The sequence below is a fragment of the Mandrillus leucophaeus genome, unplaced genomic scaffold (genome assembly GCF_000951045.1).
Source record: "Mandrillus leucophaeus isolate KB7577 unplaced genomic scaffold, Mleu.le_1.0 Scaffold118, whole genome shotgun sequence".
Taxonomy (NCBI): domain Eukaryota; kingdom Metazoa; phylum Chordata; class Mammalia; order Primates; family Cercopithecidae; genus Mandrillus; species Mandrillus leucophaeus.
The window spans coordinates 3,416,181-3,431,704 of record NW_012100098.1 but is presented as its reverse complement, the minus strand read 5'-3'; the positions used below and the strand labels follow the sequence as shown (position 1 = coordinate 3,431,704).

The 15,524-nt window shown below is 42.7% G+C and overlaps 1 protein-coding gene across 2 annotated transcripts in view; it reads right to left on the bottom strand.

The window, feature by feature from the left end:
• Positions 1-15,524, bottom strand: part of LIMA1 (LIM domain and actin binding 1) — a 114,303-nt gene that overhangs the window by 72,927 nt on the left and 25,852 nt on the right. For both annotated transcript variants that reach the window (XM_011964481.1, XM_011964488.1), the window contains exon 2: positions 8,531-8,672. In XM_011964481.1, the coding sequence (XP_011819871.1) occupies positions 8,531-8,649 (119 nt within the window). In that variant the 5' untranslated portion in view covers positions 8,650-8,672. The remainder of the gene's footprint in view (positions 1-8,530; positions 8,673-15,524) is intronic.

The window sequence follows — 15,524 nt, the reverse complement described above, 5'->3', positions numbered from 1 at the left end:
AAAAAAAAAAAAAAAAAAAAAAGAGTGCTCTGGAGTGTGGAGAATGGACTGGAAGGGGCTGAGAATGGAGGTGGCATTAATGAGAGATAATGCTGGCTGGGCTGCAGAGATAATGGCGCTAGAGATAAAGACAAGTGAATAGATTTGAGATACATTTCGAAGAAGAATCAGTAGGGTGGTAACGAGACGGGGAAGAGAGAATGATTCCTAGGTTTCTGGCAGCTGAGTCAATGGAAGTAATGCTCCCTGGGACGTGGAATTGTGAAGGAAGAGCAAATTTGGAAACGGGGAAGATCAAGAGTTCAATGTTAGCCATGTTAACGAAAACATCCATTTGGTGGGAGCAGTGATGAGAGGCATGTGTCCAGAGCTCAGAAGAAAGCTCTGAGCTAGTTGTACTCATTTAGGACTTATGTGCCCACGGATTGTATTAAAGCCACAGGAGTAGATGACATCTGCAAAGAGTGTGTAGTGTGAGAAGATGCCTGGAACTCAGTCCTGGAGACTCTAACATTTCAGCAGTCGGAACAGATGATAAGAGAGACTGACAAGGAAGAGACAGAGAGGGAGGAGGAAAATGATGAGACTTCCAGAGAAGCCAAGAGAAGCAAAAATGTGGGAGGGAAAAAGTGGTGAGAGTTCATGTAAGATAAAGACCAAGAAACATCCCTTTGATTTAGCAACACAGAAGTGTTTGGTAATCATGGCAATCCTTTTTCATTATAATTAATTCACCCATATTCCTTTAATGGGCATTTGGATTGTTTCCAGTTTTTCACCATTGCAAATAATGCTTTGGTGAATGTCCTTGTATGTATATTTTTCCCACTTGTACTTATATATCTAAGAGATTCCTTAAAAGTGAGAATTCAGGGATACAGTGGATTGTAGCTATTATAAAAAGGAACTTAGAACTGGCCTTGAACTTGTGTTTCCACACCCCTTGGATAATCATCTACAGTATATTACAGCAATAATACAATACATGAAAACTAGAACCAATTGGCAGACAGGTTTATATTTAGCCAACTGTTCTCCAAGGCAAGGTATTTACATTGTGGTTAGTTGAGTAAATAAGCTCAGAGGTTCCCTTCCCTTTAGTGTCTAACAGAAACATAGATTAAAAAAAAAAATCAAAATACTTCTCATCTTTGGCCCTGTCCTTTTAGCAGGGAGGCATCTGTAAGACCAGGTGTATACACCAAAGGCTGTCTTCAATCCTGTTCTCAAACCCCTACTCAAATATCCCCACCTTTTATTTGTAATGAAGTTCCTGCTAAATAGTAGGTAACAGGGAGAAAGGCTCTACACCACCGCTTTCTTCCAAGTTCAATCCTTGGTACTTTTATATTTTGTACTCTTAGATTGCCACAGGACTGAGGCTCAATACTTCTGAATTCAGTGTTCAGGCCTCAGACTTTTCTCAGAGGCCCTTACAGCAACTAGCATTCTTCTGACACAAAATGTGAAGGACACAAAATGGTGGCACCATTTTGAAGATTCAAATTTGAGAAAATAAAACATTTGCAATAAAATTTCTGTAATTAAAATCTTGTTCCTCTTTCCTTCCCAGATTTTTTTTTTTTTTTTTTTTTTTTGATGGAGTTTCGCTCCTGTTGCCCATTTTTTAGTGCAATTTTTTTTTTGAGACGGAGTCTTGCTCTGTCGCCCAGGCTGGAGTGCAGTGGCACGATCTTGGCTCACTGCAAACTCTGCCTCCCAGGTTCACGCCATTTTCCTTCCTCAGTAGCTGGGACTATAGGCACCCGCCACCACGCCCGGCTAATTTTCTCTATTTTTTAGTAGAGACGGAGTTTCACCATGTTAGCCAGGATGGTCTTGATCTCCTGACCTCGTGATCCGCCTGCCTTGGCCTCCCAAAGTGCTGGGGATTACAGGCGTGAGCCACCCCATCCGGCCCACATAAGGAATTTGATCTTGCAACTGCTCACTAATGCTCAGCTGTGGGGCAGGCAGCTGATGGAAGATGCTAAAATTATCTGGGGAGTAATAACAGTGTCTCAAATTTTTCTGAGGCCAGAAAACAGAGTTCCTGAGCCATGACTCTTGCTTGTATGCCCTCAAATAGAGCAAAGGGAATGCTGAGCCAAAGAGGGAAAACGGAAACTCCCAAGGTTTAGGCAATGTATTTTCTTCTGGAAAAATTTCACCACTAAAATGTTACAGAGAAGCGAAAGAAGAGGAAGTTAACCAGGCCAACTTGAAGGTCAATTTTTTTCTTATTGAAGGAAGAATAGTCACAAAAAACTAAATATGAATGCTCTTTTTTTTCAAGATAGGTTCTCACTCCGTCACCCAGGCTGGAGGGCAGTGGTGCAATCACAGTTCACTGTGGCCTTGAGCTTCTGGACTCAAGTGATCCTCTCAACCCGGCCTCCTCCTCTTTCATGGAATTAGGAATGGGTGAAGTTATAACAAAAACAGGAGCAGCTGTGATAAGGTAGAGGCATGCTGGCAGGGGGTGAGCTTAGGGGTCTTCGTGCTGTGTTCATCAGTTCTACCATCTTGGTGTGTGACCTTCAGTCACAATTGCTAATCCTCAAGCTCCTAATCTGTCAGAGTGGGGCAAATGCTAGCCAGATCAGTGGTTTCAAGCTCTGCTAGCTGCAGAACCCTCTCTTCAAATGCTGTCTTATGTAGAACCTAACCTTTACAAGGGATCAAAGCAGGATTGCTGGGAAGGAAAATCTAAAGGGCTGGGCCTGGGATCTGGGCCTGGGCTTAGCCCTTAGGGTGTTCCAGTTGTTGGAGAACTGGCCCTGAGATTCCTCTGAAGACCGCAATTAAGATAGTTTAAAAACTACCAGGCTAGATTCTCTTTAATTCCAAAAATGTATGAGTCAAACAAATTCCACCCAAAGAGTCAACTGTTATCAAATGAAGGATTATATTATGCTGAAGTCAGTGGTGAGTGAAACCAAAGCTAGCTATTCAAATGGACGTATCAATAGGAACTTCTTACCTCAAATGTAATGACTGTTATAGAGGCTTAGTCAGAGAAATAAGTCTACAGCTATAAAGGACCATGGGACACAAGCTCTGATGCTAGAAAAAGTACTCTTCTATAATATAAACATAAACAGCACTGTTAGCAATTAGAAAGTAAAGCTGACTTATCTACAAACATCAGCCAGATTAAGCTTCCTCCAAACATCACTTTCATATTAATCTCTGATCAGAGACCTCCTAAGTTTTCCTACTGTTTTTAGCTAGGCTTGTATAGGACTTACTATTTGCAAACCCCGTAATATAAAGCCACTAGGTGTTGGAAACAGACATTAGTATATGCTTTGTGGAAAACAGTCCTGTAGTCTACAGCCATACCACCCTGAACGCGCCTGATCTCAACTGATCTTGGAAAATAGTCCTGCAGTCTTCTTTGGGAAGCTACAGTGAGTGAACCTTAAAAACCTTAAGTAATATTAGCAACATGTTTCCACTGAGTATAAAACCTAGAACAGAAATCCAGGCTGATTCCCTGGTTTTCACTCCCATCAGTATAAACCACCACCTGTCCTACTTCTATGTCTTTACCTCCTGTTGCTCCCCTTCCTCTGGAATGTCTCCAGCATTCTCCAAGCCTACCAAATGACTCTATTCATCTTTCCAAACCAGTTCCATATGTTAAGCACATCAGAAGAAAAATATGTAACAGGAACAAACTCAAATATTAACTTGAATAGGTTACTTCCTTTGCCTCAGTTTTCTCAACTATAAAAGAGGGGTAAAGCCCCTTCCTCATATAGTTTTTGTTAGGATTTGAAATAGTATATATTTTATATATTTCTTTTTTTTTTTTTCCTGACACGGAGTCTCACTCGGTTGCCCAGGCTGGAGTGCAGTGGCATGATCTTGGCTCACCACAACCTCTGCCTCCCAGGCTCCAGTGATTCTTCCACTTCAGCCTCCCGAGTAGCTGGGATTACAGGTGCACACCACCACCGCCCAGCTAAATTTTTGTATTTTTTTGTATTTTTATATTTTGAGACAGAGTCTCGCTCTGTAGCCCAGCCTGGAGTACAGTGGTGTGATCTCGGCTCACTGCTACTTCCGCCTCCCAGGTCCCGGTTAAGCAATTCTCCTGCCTCAGCCTCCCAAGTAGCTGGGATTACAGGCACGGGCCACCATGCCCAGCTAATTTTTGTATTTTTTAGTAGAGACAGGGTTTCACCATGTTGGCCAGGCTGGTCTTGAACTCCTGACCTCGTGATCTGTCCGCCTCAGCCTCCCAAAGTGCTGGGATTACAGGCGTAAGCCATCACGCCCAGCCGTTTTTTTTGTATTTTTAGTAGAGATGGGGTTTCATCATGTTGGCCAGGCTTGTCTTGAACTCCTGACCTTAAATGATCCACCTGCCATGGCCTCCCAAAGTGCTGGGATTACAGGCATGAGCCAGTGCACCTGGCCAAAATAGTATGTGTTTCTGTCAAGAGTCTAGCATGGTGCCTGGCACACTGATTCTAATTAACGGGTTCAGGATTGACAGTTTTGCAATCCTTTCAGCCTTCATGGAGAAAAGACAGTGAACCCAGTATACCATGAGAAGGAACTGTGAGATCCCTCTGCACTTTCTTTCTGCAAGATTAAGAAGGCCCTAAAAGTTGGAAGCCTTTTCCAACTTCTTAACTCTCCTTCGTGCTACCATAAGACCCAAATCCTAATGAAAACTGGCTGGGCTGGACAATGACAGAATAGGGTGGTGAGAAAGGCACTGGGGAAGAGGTGAGAGCCTCACTGAAGTGACTGAGTTGGGCAAGAAAGAAAGTGAGGCCAGGAAGGGGACTGACATCCAGGGCTGGGTGTCCTGGTGAAGTCAAAACACAGGGTCACTGGGAATAAGAGTTAAACAAGTGGAAAAACAGGAGGCTCCAATCAAACAGTAGGTTCTCCAAATGCACCATTTCAGAGAAGGATTCTGAGTGATGATAGGTTGAGACTGGAGGCAGAGGCATGGGAGACAATATGCAGGTTGCAGAAACGGGGAAGATCAAGAAATTATGAGTCCAGGTCGGGTGCAGTGGTTCACACCTGTAATCCCAGCACTTTGGGAGGCTGAGGCAGGAGGATTGCTTGAATCCAGGAGTTCGAGACCAGCCTGGACAACATAGTGAGACACTGTCTTTATAAAAAATAAAAAATTAGATGGGCATGGTGGTGCATGCCTATGGTCCTAGCTACTTGGGAGGCTGAGGCAGGAGGACTGCTTGAGCCTGGGAGGTCGAATCTGCAGTGAACCATAATTGTGCCACTACACTCTAGCCTGGGTGACAGACTAAGACCCAGTCACGAAAAAAAAAAAAAGAGAGAAAGAAGAAAGAAAAAAAATTATGAGTCCAAAGTATCAGACAGGTCACTGATATGGACCCAATGATTCTTCAATGAGGACACCATTGGCACCAATGGCCCTGGGGGACATTTAGACATGTGTTAGAATCTTGTTGGGTTCTCCCCTATCACTTTTGTTTTTTTCTTTTTTGGTTGTCACAATGTCATGGGTTCATTTAGAGGAGGGCATCATGATGAATATCCTGCATGGGGAAGATCTGCTTCGCCCCAAATGCTATAGCACCCTCAATGAGAAACACTGAAAAAAAAAAAAGATGCTAGAAGTTAGTGTCCCCTGGAGGCTAGCATGCCACTGCAACGAAGGGGAGGATAAGAGTGCAGTATAGTTAGATGTGAGCCTGAAAGCACATGTCTTGAACTTCGGAAGCAGGCACGAGAGACAATGAATGGGAAACAGTATTGGAGATATAGGAGAGTAGCAACCCTGGCCCCCAAAATATTTCAGGGAAGCATGTGCAGAAAGGGCAGGCAGCCAGGCCGGGTGCAGTGGCTCATGCCCGTAATCCCCAGCACTTTGGGAGGTCGAGGTAGGCGGATCATGATGTCAGGAGTTCAAGACCAGCCTGACCAATATGATGAAATCCCATCTCTACTAAAAGTACAAAAATTAGTCGGGCGTGGTGACGTGCGCCTGTAATCCCAGCTACTCGGGAGGCTGAGGCAGGAGAATCGCTTGAACCCAGGAGGCAGAGGTTGCAGTGAGCTGAGATCGCATGACTGCACTCCAGTCTGGGTGACAGAGCGAGACTCCATCTCAAAAAAAAAAAAAAAAAGAAAGAAAAAAAAGAAAGAGCAGGCAGCCACTGCTCAAACACAGAATGCATGTCATGCATGTCAAGGGAAAGCCAAGTTTAGTTAAAGACAGGTGGGGCTAAAGAGGGTGAAAAGGGTAAGAATGTGGAGAAGTTTCTCTGCAGAACAGGGAGTTTCCAAGTCCCATTAATCACATCTCAACACTGTCTGATATCCTTCTCTTTCCCTCTATCCCTGTTCCCCCCTTGACCCCCAACAGCTTTCACTTGAGTTCCCAAGAGAACCTCATAAATTGTCTCCATGTTACCAATCTCTCATCTTTCTAACATAGCTTTACACTCTTGCCAGAAGCCTCCTTCTAAAAACCAGTCTGATCGTGTCACTCTCCCCACATGAAAACCAATTGTGTTCACTGGTTTTCTTACTAAATCCTAACCTTAGCAGAGCATCCGAGGTCTTCCATCTGGCCCTAAATGAATTACACCAGTTCCTTCTCCCTTTTGTATTTCTCCATGCCAGACTGCTTGCTTTCCTATTCCCTTTATCATGTTCAGCTTCCATAATCCTTTGCTTCAATCTCCTTAGACTTGACTCATTCCGCTTCATGTTCAAGTTCACTGCTTTGACTCCACAAGTCCATCTCTTCCACTACCAGGGCTTCTTAAACTTCCCTGAAGGTAAAAATTACCTAGGATACTTGTTAAAAACATAATTTCCTGGACTCTATCCACACATACCGAATCAGAACATAGGATGATTTTAAAACATGTCCAGGCTGGGCACAGTGGTGTGTGTCTATAGTCCCAGCTACTCAGAAGGCAGAGGCAGGAGGATCGCTTGAGCCCAGGAGTTTAAGGGTGCAGTGAGCCGTGGCCACACCACTGCACTCCAGCCTGGGCGACAGAGTGAAACCCCATCTCAACATTTTTTTTTTAATTAAAAAAAGTTAAAATGTCCAAAATTCTGACATTCCTCCTATCCGAGAAGGTGGAGTCAAATTGCCCTCCTCCAAAATGAGTCAGCTTTAGTGACTCACTTCTAATGAAGTGAATGTGGTAAAAGTGATACTGTATGACCTCCGAGGCTAGGTCATAAAAGGCAACACAACTTTGAACTCCCTCTTTTGTTCCCTCCTTCCCTCTGTCACTGGATGCTTGCCCTGGGAACTGAGCCAGCAAGCCAAACAGCCACATGGAATGGCCATGTGTAGGTATTCCTACCATGGCCCCCGCTGAGATCCCACATGACAGCATCAACCGCCTGACTTGTGAGTGAGCCAGCCTTTTGATGATTATGGCTCCCAGCCTTTGGGTCACCCTGGCTGATGCTGAGTAGAGCAGAGATCCTGCCCAAACTGGAGATTCAAGAGCAAAATAAATTCTGTAATTATTATTATTATTATTATTTTTTAAGACAGAGTCTTGCTCTGTCGCCCAGGCTGTAGTGCAGTGGCACGATTTCAGTTTACTGCAACCGCCGCCTCCTGGGTTCAAGCGATTCTCCTGCCTCAGCCTCCTGAGTAGCTGGGACTACAGTACAGGCATGTGCCACCACACCTGATTAATTTTTGTATTTTTAGTAGAGACAGGGTTTCACCATGTTGGCCAGGCTGATCTTGAAATCCTGACCTCAAGTGATTCACCTGCCTCGGCCTCCCAAAGTGCTGGGATTACAGGTGTGAGCCACCACGCCTGGCCGGATGTGTTCTAACAAAGTTTTATTTACTAATCAGCAGTCAGTGGGCTATAGTATGCCTGTGTAGGTTGCACTTTTCAGCAGAACTGTGTGCAATGATGAAATGTTTCTGTGATGTTCAATATGACAGTCACCAGCAACAAGTAGTTACTGAGCATTTGAAAAGTGATAAATGCAGCTGGTAAACATTTAAAACTAAATTTTCAATGTTATTTAATTGTAATTAACTTAAACTGAAATAGCCACCTATATAGTGGCTACCACATTGGAAAGTGCAGGTATAGAGAGTGCTTAACACACCCTTCAACCAAATCAAAACTTGCCTCAAAACTCATCTCAACCAGAAAGCCTTCCTGATGAGCTCCTGTCCATGATGCTCTCTCTGTCTCTTATTCTGTACCTAATCCTCACTCCTGTTCATTTTAGACCTGCTGATATTTTGCTTTATAATTATTTCATAATTATCTTTTTAAAAATATTTTTTTGTGTCTATAACTGCTTCTTCCACAAACTAAACAAAAATTCAAAGACATAGAATGTATCTTCTGATTATTACCCTCCTCCTCCTTCTGCACAGTGCCTCATATAGTGTTTAAAATCCAGGAGGCGCCCAATAAAACTATTTTACATAATGTATTTCCTTCACCAATTTCCCTGACAGGTGGCAATGTGTGCCCCAGACATATGGTCCTTTTGGACCAGGATCAGCACTTACTTGGAGAATATTTCCACAATAGCCGATGACTTGTTCTTGTTGACAAGAGAAAGTTCTTTGGCCGTTACCCTCAATGACAGTGAGGTCCATTGCCGTCTATTAAATGGAGTTGATTCCATCTTATCTACAGACACTGAAATACCTATGCAATAAAGAAAGTCAGAATATTAGACACAGAAGAGGATTCTCCAGCATCCAAGGATTGGCAGTGGTGTGGTAGAGTCCTAAACTTGCAGACCACACTCCTCCACTGTTCTCCCCCAAACTGTGTAACCTTGGTCAAATGATCCAATATCTTTGGGTTGTGGTTTCTTATAAAAGGAGGCCACACCAGATGACCTTTAAGGTCCCTTCCAGTTTCATTTTATGACTGACCCCACTGTGCAAACATCAGTTGGCCTTTCTCTGAACTGAAGTCTGTTCCAAAGTCATATTTGGAGTGAAATGTTCCCCTCTTCTGAATTACATCCCAGGGGAGGTACAATCAGCATTTCAGTAGAGCCAGGTCCAAATTAGTTTCTACCTACATCCAAATTTCTTTTGGCTGCCCTTTTTCCCCAAGCTCTGCAGCACTGGCCACTCAGTGCCAGGGAGAGAGCTGGGGGCGCAGAGTGGTATAACAGGAAGAGCAGGGCTTTAAGGTGAGACAGACTTTGGGGAAATCCTAACTTTGTTACCTTGAACATGTTATGTAATATTTTCCATTTCACTTTCTTCAGCTAAAAAATAAGGATAATATCTATCTTTAGGAGGTTTTGATATAGATGTAAGGAGATAATATATTTAAAATACTAGATATGTTACAGTAGTATTAAGAGCATTTTAAATATAATTATCATTGACTCTTGTTATAATTCTCATTTTAAAGTCTTTATCAAGGGGAAGTATAATGTACTTTAAGTTCAGGAGACAAACCCTCTTTTCTAACATCCCTTTCAGCCAAAGAATACATAAAGTCATATCCTTGATATCAGCTAGTCCCTACCCATTAATCTGGATCGTTTGGTTATTTTGCCCCACTAATTACCAAAGGAAAGGAGTTTCAACCTTTGTCCAGAAGAGGTGAGATTAGAAATGAGTCAACAGTTTCCTTATTTGAAGAGTGAAAAATATAGATTAAAGTACCACTTTGTTTCTGATCCAGGAGTCTTGAAAACTAAAAAATAATAATAATAAAGTACTGCTAATTCACAGCTTACCAGAAGTAAAAGAAAAATAAAGTACTACTTATAGCTCTTGACAACCAAAGAGCGTAACTGATCTGGTAGAATGTATGGTTCATCAGGTACTGCTTTCAATAACCTTGACAACCGTAGAACACAGAGGGTATTTAAATCCAGCAACTCAAGCTGCCACTTCACATTAAAAGTCCTGGGTCAGGCTGGGCGTGGTGGCTCACACCTGTAATCCCAACACTTTGGGAGGCCGAGGTGGCTGGATCAGTTGAGGTCAGGAGTTTAGGACCAGCCTGACCAACATGGTGAAACCCTGTCTCCACTGAAAACACAAAATTAGCCGGGAGTGGTGGCACATGCCTGTAATCCCAGCAACTTGGGAGGCTGAGGCAGGAAAATTGCTTGAGGCGGAGGTTGCAGTGAGCCAAGATCACACCATTGCACTCCAGCCCAGGCAACAAGGGCGAAACTCCATTTCAAAAAAAAAAAAAAAGGTCCTGGGTCAGGCATGTTGGTTCACCTGTAATCCCAGCACTTTGGGAGGACAGCTTGAGGCCAGGAGCTTGAGACCAGCCTGGGTAATATAGCAAGACCCCCTTTTCTCTACAAAAAATTAAAAATTAGCTGGGCGTAGTGGCACACACCTGTAGTCCTAGCTACTAGGCCCAGGAGTTGGAGGCTACAATGAGCTATGAATTGCGCCACTGGACTCCAGCCTGGGTGACAGACCAAGAAGTTCTCCCCCACCAAAGAAAAAAAAAAAAAAGAATCTTGTGATGCAGAATACTACTGTTCCACATGTAATATTTGTTCTTCCAATGAAATCCTTGTCTGAAAGTAATACTAGTTTTGTTAATATGTTTTAATCCTCATGTTGGAAGGCATAGTATGCCTTTTAATGGTAAGGAGCTCTGGGTTAGAGACAGATAAGTCTAAGTGGGAACGTTGGTCTCATCACTTAATAAAAAGTTTCCCTAAAACTTGGATTTCTCATCCATAATAATAGCACTTACTTCACAGTATTCTTACGAAAAATAAATAAGATAAAGAAGAAAAGACCCTGATACAGAATAAGTAAGCAATAAACGTTACTGTTTAGTATTTTAAATGTTTTCTTCCTGGACAAAATAATCGTTAAGTCTACACATGTACTTTGCAATAAACTGGAAAGTACCAAATAATACCTGACACCTATTTGTCTATCTGGTATTTAACTGGCAGACTCACCAAACAATGCCAGCCCCTTCTCTAAGATGAAAAAGACACAGGAGCAACACATATTTCAGTTAAACTTAACTATATAAAACTATCATAGTTTTTTTTGAACTCGGTAAGGCAAGTTAAGGAAATGCTGATGAATGCTTTAAGATACTATGTGGTAGAAATATACTACCAATATAGGTGTGGGTATAAATACTGTCAGTTCTTCCATAAAGATCAACTCTGGATCAAACAAACAAACAAAAAAAAATACAAGATACGTTTGCAGGCCAGGCACAGTGGCTCACACCTGTGATCCCAGCACTTTGGGAGGCCGAGGCAGGCAGATCACTTGAGGTCAGGGGTCGGAGACCAGCCTGACCAACATGGTGAAACCCCGACTCTACTAAAAACACAAAAGTTAGCCAGGTGTGGTGGTACACCCCTGTAATCCCAACTACTTGGGAGGCTGAGGCAGGAGAATCACTTGAACCCTGGAGGCAGAGGATGCAGTGAGCTGAGATCGTGCCACTGCCCTCCAGCCTGGGTGACAGAGTGAGTGAGACTCCATCTCAAAAAAAAAAAAAGAAAAAAAAAGGTATGTTTGTAAAAAAGGAAAAGGATTTATTATTTGAGAGACCGAGCGTGATAAAGAAAATAAAAAGGTTAACTCCCAAGTCTAAGTCTGTGGTTCTGATTACTTCCAGCCAGAAAGTTAAGGAAAGTCAGAACATCCATTTTGGTATACAGCTAGGAGAGGCACACCTTACACTCAGGGAATGAGATGACTCTCACCCTGACCATACTTGTCTTCACAGAAGCATAATGTTATTTCTCAGCAATGTGATTAGTACCTATGAAACAGATAAAGGTGAGAATCAATACATGATTTTTGATAGACTCTGGTACCAGGTTATTGAATAACTACTTCCTATGAGATGTAGGGAGAGGTCCCTGCCTGAATAGTGTGCATAATCTACTGTGCTTGCTGACATATACACAAATATTTATAGTACAAGACAGAATGTGGTTAGAGGCTACTCATGGTCTAAGAATACAAGACCTGATTTTCTGGCTTTGTGAGAGGGAAAGGAAAAGACATCAGATGACTTGGGACTTACAGAATGGGCAGAATTTCATCAAAGTGAAGGCAGGAGGAGGAAAGGAGGAGGAAGGAGGAGAATAGCATTAGCACCTTTGGGCAGTCAGTTAAACTCCAGGTGCAAGAGAAGTTGAAGATAGACAAGACTTGACCGGGCGCGGTGGCTCACGCCTGTAATCCCAGCACTTTGGGAGGCTGAGGCAGGTGGATCACCTGAGGTCAGGAGTTCGAGACCAGCCTGCCCAAGATGGCGAAACCCCGTCTCTACTAAAAATACAAAAAATTAGCTGGGTGTGGTGGCACGTGCCTATAATTCCAGCTATTTGGAAGGCTGAGGCAAGAGACTCGTTTGAACCCGGGAGGCGGAGGTTGCAGTGAGCCGAGACTGCGCCACTGCACTCCAGCCTGGGAGACAAGAGCAAGACTCTGTCTCAAAAAAAAGACACAATGGGGCCTGACTGGGAAGAAAAACATGCTAAGGAGTTTGGGTCATATTCCAGTAGTGGGAAGAATTCACTCGTGAGTGATCGGAGATGGGGTCTAATCTTAATATGCTATTTACTTAGCACATGCACGGCTTTTATAATAAAAAAAAATTTCTGAGCCTCAATATCCACGCCTGTAAGATAAGATCTCTGTAGTGGATTAACCACAGTCTCTCTGGTGGAACATACAAAGTTTCTGAAAAAGCATGTAACATGACTAACATCATATTTTAAAATATTATTCAGCAGTGGTGTGCAACTTGCTAAGAGGAAAAAAGACTGGAGTCTAAATTACTAGTCAAGAAGATCCTAAAACTAAGTGAGAGGTAATCAAGGTTTAAATTTGTGAATTAAATTAGGGTAGGTGGAAATGGAAAAGTAGGAAGAGAGAAATTGACAGTTCTTAGAATAAAATGAACTTAGTTAGGGTAAAAGAGAATCAAAGCTGGCATCATCAAACCTGAATGACTGGAAGGCTATTGATTCCATTAACAGAGACAGTAAATATAGAAAGAAGAGGGAAAATGATGAGTGTTGATTTACACATGTTGAGATATACATGTCAGCAAGAGAAATCCAAGTGATATACAACAGGAAACTACAAATTCAAACCTAAAGTTAGAAATCCAACTCTTGGAAGATTTTAAGACACTTACTTTATGCGAAGCATATATCTCAATCCTCATAATCATTCTACAGGATTGGTTTTATTGTCTTATATTTATGATGATGAAATTGAGATCAGACATATTAACTTTACAAAGATCACTTCGCTATAAAGTAGCAGAGCTGGGATTCAAATGTATATTCTGTTCGATTCCAAAGTCCATTTTCTTTCAACTACAATTAATGAAGAATGATTAAAACCACCACTTTTAGCTAATGTAGAAAACCAGGTAGAAAAATCCCTGAACCACCTATCTGAAAACCCATACAAATTATGTTTCAGTAAGAGAATAGTGGTATCTTCCCAGAGTGGTGAATATCAGAGATAATCATTCCTGCTTTCAGGGAAACTTAAAAGTTACCCTGGGCCCACTTGGAATACCCTCCATTGTAGGTAAGTATCTGGCCTTCATAGGCCTGCATTAAAGGTGTGGTATTGGGGCCGGGCGCGGTGGCTCATGCCTGTAATCCCAGCACTTTGGGAGGCTGAGACAGGAGGATCACCTGAGGTCAGGAGTTCGGGACCCAGTCTGGCCAAGGTAGTGAAATCCTGTCTTTACCAAACATACAAAAAAGTAGCCAGGCATGGTGGCAGGCAACTGTAATCCCAGCTACTTGGGAGGATGAGGCAGGACAATTGCTTAAACCCAGGAAGCAGAGGTTGCAGTGAGTCAAGATTGTGCCATTGCACTCCAGCGTAGGCTACAGAGCGAGACTCCGTCTCAAAAAAAAAAAAAAAAAAGAAAGGTATATTATCTCTCCCCACCCACCCAGTCTCTCTCAGATGAGTTCCATTTTCAGACTTTCAGACTCCAAAACACATTCTCTTCAGTCACATGCATTCTACTACCACATGAACTGTGAAGGAAGAACTGCTGGATTGGAAGACAGTTGGTTGCAAGAGTTAAAGGAAACATATAACAAAAATAAACACAGATTTTTAGTTTCAGAGACTATAAGGATCGTCGCATGACAAATAAATGGTATACACAGAAAGGGGAACTGTTTGCTGAGAAGGAAGATGCCTTCAGTTTCAGATACAAATGGTAGATTTTTTTCATCAACAAAGTAGCTCAGAAATCAAGTAACCAAATCCCCTTTTTTACAGCGAGGAAACCAAGACACATAAACGTTCAATCATTTTCCCAAAGTCACCAGCTGGTTAGTATTAGAGCTAGAATTCTAACTCCCAGGATCAATGTTCTTTTATCAAACCAGGTAGCTTAAGATGGGCCACTAAACTGTCCTAGGGTGAGCTGTGGCTTGGAGATAAAGATCTCTCGAACAAAGGTCCTTGAAAAGTTGAAGAGTGACTCACTGGGAAATCTGCCCAGGTATCTGCTCCCTCAAGCTATTGCTTAGGGTGAGGCCAGTAACTGCTCCAGGAAACCTATTCTAATAAATTCATTTACAGACTCTCCTGACCAAGGGAACTCTCTCTCAGAAACCAGGCTTGGACAAAAACAGCCGGGTGCGGTAGCTCACGCCTGTAATCCCAGCACTTCGGGAGGCTTAGGTCGGTGGATCACTTAAGTTCAGGAGTTCGAGGCCAGCCTGGCCAACATGGTAAAATCCCGTCTCTACCAAAAATACAAAAATTAGCCAGGCGTGGTGGTGCGTGCCTGTAATTCCAGCTACTCAGGAGGGTGAGGCAGAAGAATTTCTTGAACCCCGGAGGCAGAGGTTGCAGTGAGCCAAGATTGTGTCACTGCACTCCAGCTTGGGCAACAGCACAAGACTCTGTCTCAAAACCAAAACAAAAAACAAAAAAACAAAAAAACAAAAAAATAACACCAAACCAAACCAAAAAATAAATGAGCTGGCCCTGCAACCAGCCCTCCCCAAGCCACTAATAAAATCCTGTTCTTATATATCTGATCTCAGTGGCCTCCTCTCTTTTTTATCTCTTGAGATGGTTACTTATTCAAGAAGTATGGCTTCCTGAACATAGCCTCAGAAAATTAGGACAAAGTAAAAATTACAGACTCACTTATGAAGAAAAAATGGGCCAGGTGTGGTGGCTCATGCCTGTAATCCCAGCACTTTGGGAGGCCGAGGTAGGCAGATCACGTGAGCTCAGGAGTTTGAGATCAGCCTGAGCAACATGGTGAAACTCTGTCTCTACAAAAAAAATACAGCAAACTATCTGGCCATGGTGGTGTGTCTGTAGTCCCAGCTACTCAGGAGGCTGAGGTGGGAGGATCACTTGAGCCCTGGAGATTAAGGTTGCAGTGAGCCGTGACCACACCACTGTACTCAACCTGGACTATAGAGCCAGACCCTATCAAAAAAAAAAAAAGAAAAGAAAAAAAAAGAAATGAAAAGAAAAGGAAAGAAAAGAAAAGAGAAGAGAAGAGAAGAGAAGA